Here is a 1,243-nt window from a genome sequence, read left to right as displayed (position 1 = left end):
TTCTCTTTCATTCTCATGTTGTTGTTTATGTTTGAGATAATTTGGTGGAAAAAAGTAATTGAGACGAACGAAATACAAAGACGCCTTTTACCAGGCCAAGAGTCTGTAGGCCCAGAGGCTGAATGGCGAGTATGACATCTCGGACCACCTACTCGAACACGCATCTTCTCCTCCGAGAGTGACCGATTTTGTGGGTTCTGTGGAGATCAAGATGACCAAAGACAGCCGCTGCCGAGGACTCTACGCCACCCAAGAAATAAGGACCGGGCAGCTCTTGCTGGTAAGCAACACCGTCGCAGTTGCTTATAAGAGTGTCTCTATGGCCATGTTTCAAGTGGACAACAGGCGTAAAATGAACAACGCGTCTCAGGAAGATCTTGTGGCCGCGGTAGTCTGTGCTGCCAGGAAATCGCAGAGATTGCTCCGTCAAATTTATACTTTATTCTATTCCTCTATGCCCAGCAACCTTCAGGTTCCTGCCATAGATCTGTTTAAGACGGACGATCAAATCCTTGCTGGCCAAGAAGTAAAAAATGAAATTTTGCAGGTGGATGTTAACTGTATTCGGGAAATTGTAAGACTGAACTCATTGGATGAAGGCGTAGAGACATTTGTTTCAAAATCCAAAATAAAGGAAGCCGGACTTGGTCTGCGAGAACTGAAATATACCAGACTCTGGCTGTTGTCGTCCCTCATTAATGATTCCTGCCTGCGGAACTTGAGCTGGCTGGTAGTCGGAAATGCCATGTTTATACATGTTTCCAAGCCCATCGAGAGAGAAGAGATCATTGTTCCTTACTTTGATACCTCCTTCCCTTGTTGCAGCACCAAGCCAAGTGAAAGAACTGGGGTTTTAAGGGCAAGTGTAAGAGATGCATTCCGGAGCACTCTTTAAGGAAATATCTGGACCCTATAGTTACGGTAAGGGTTGAAAAATTGTATGACTGAAAATGAATTGATTGCAGGAAGGTCTCATCAATTTTTGAACCATATAGATCTTTTGCAACAGGCAAAATTTGTGAAGCCTTTCCCAAAAGAAGAGATCATCCAGAGTTCCCATGTTTTGAAAATGGAAGAAGAGAAGCTCTCGATTCTTGCATCATTTTTGTCTGCATACCTCCTATCCACAATGTTGAGAGGCTTCGTTCCTTCCAGTGAAAAACTTATGGAGGCTATTCATAGCACTGTGCTCGACAACGTACTAAATATGGCCATGGTAGCAGGGAAGTTAAAAAATTTCTGA

The 1,243-nt window shown here is 43.7% G+C and overlaps 1 protein-coding gene across 1 annotated transcript; it reads left to right on the top strand.

Moving 5' to 3' along the window:
- The first annotated feature begins 211 nt into the window (after nt 1-211).
- LOC149262663 (uncharacterized) lies at nt 212-1,243 on the top strand. Its single transcript, XM_089381257.1, has 2 exons — nt 212-865; nt 1,010-1,243. The coding sequence occupies exons 1-2, from the start codon at nt 212-214 to the stop codon at nt 1,241-1,243; spliced, it is 888 nt and encodes a 295-aa protein (XP_089237383.1).

The sequence above is a fragment of the Pinus tabuliformis genome, chromosome 6, assembly GCF_031772625.1.
Source record: "Pinus tabuliformis cultivar Carrire ecotype Pingquan chromosome 6, CPIR1, whole genome shotgun sequence".
Lineage (NCBI taxonomy): Eukaryota > Viridiplantae > Streptophyta > Pinopsida > Pinales > Pinaceae > Pinus > Pinus tabuliformis.
The sequence above is the reverse complement of the archived record's forward strand: the minus strand, read 5'-3'. Positions and strand labels throughout refer to the sequence as shown.

Excerpts from the sequence above, each read along its gene's own strand:
- LOC149262663 (XM_089381257.1), top strand. The coding sequence starts at position 212 with ATGACCAAAGACAGCCGCTGCCGAGGACTCTACGCCACCCAAGAAATA. Across the intron at positions 866-1,009 it reads CTGGGGTTTTAAGGGCAAGT|GCAAAATTTGTGAAGCCTTT; the intron begins GTAAGAGATGCA and ends CTTTTGCAACAG.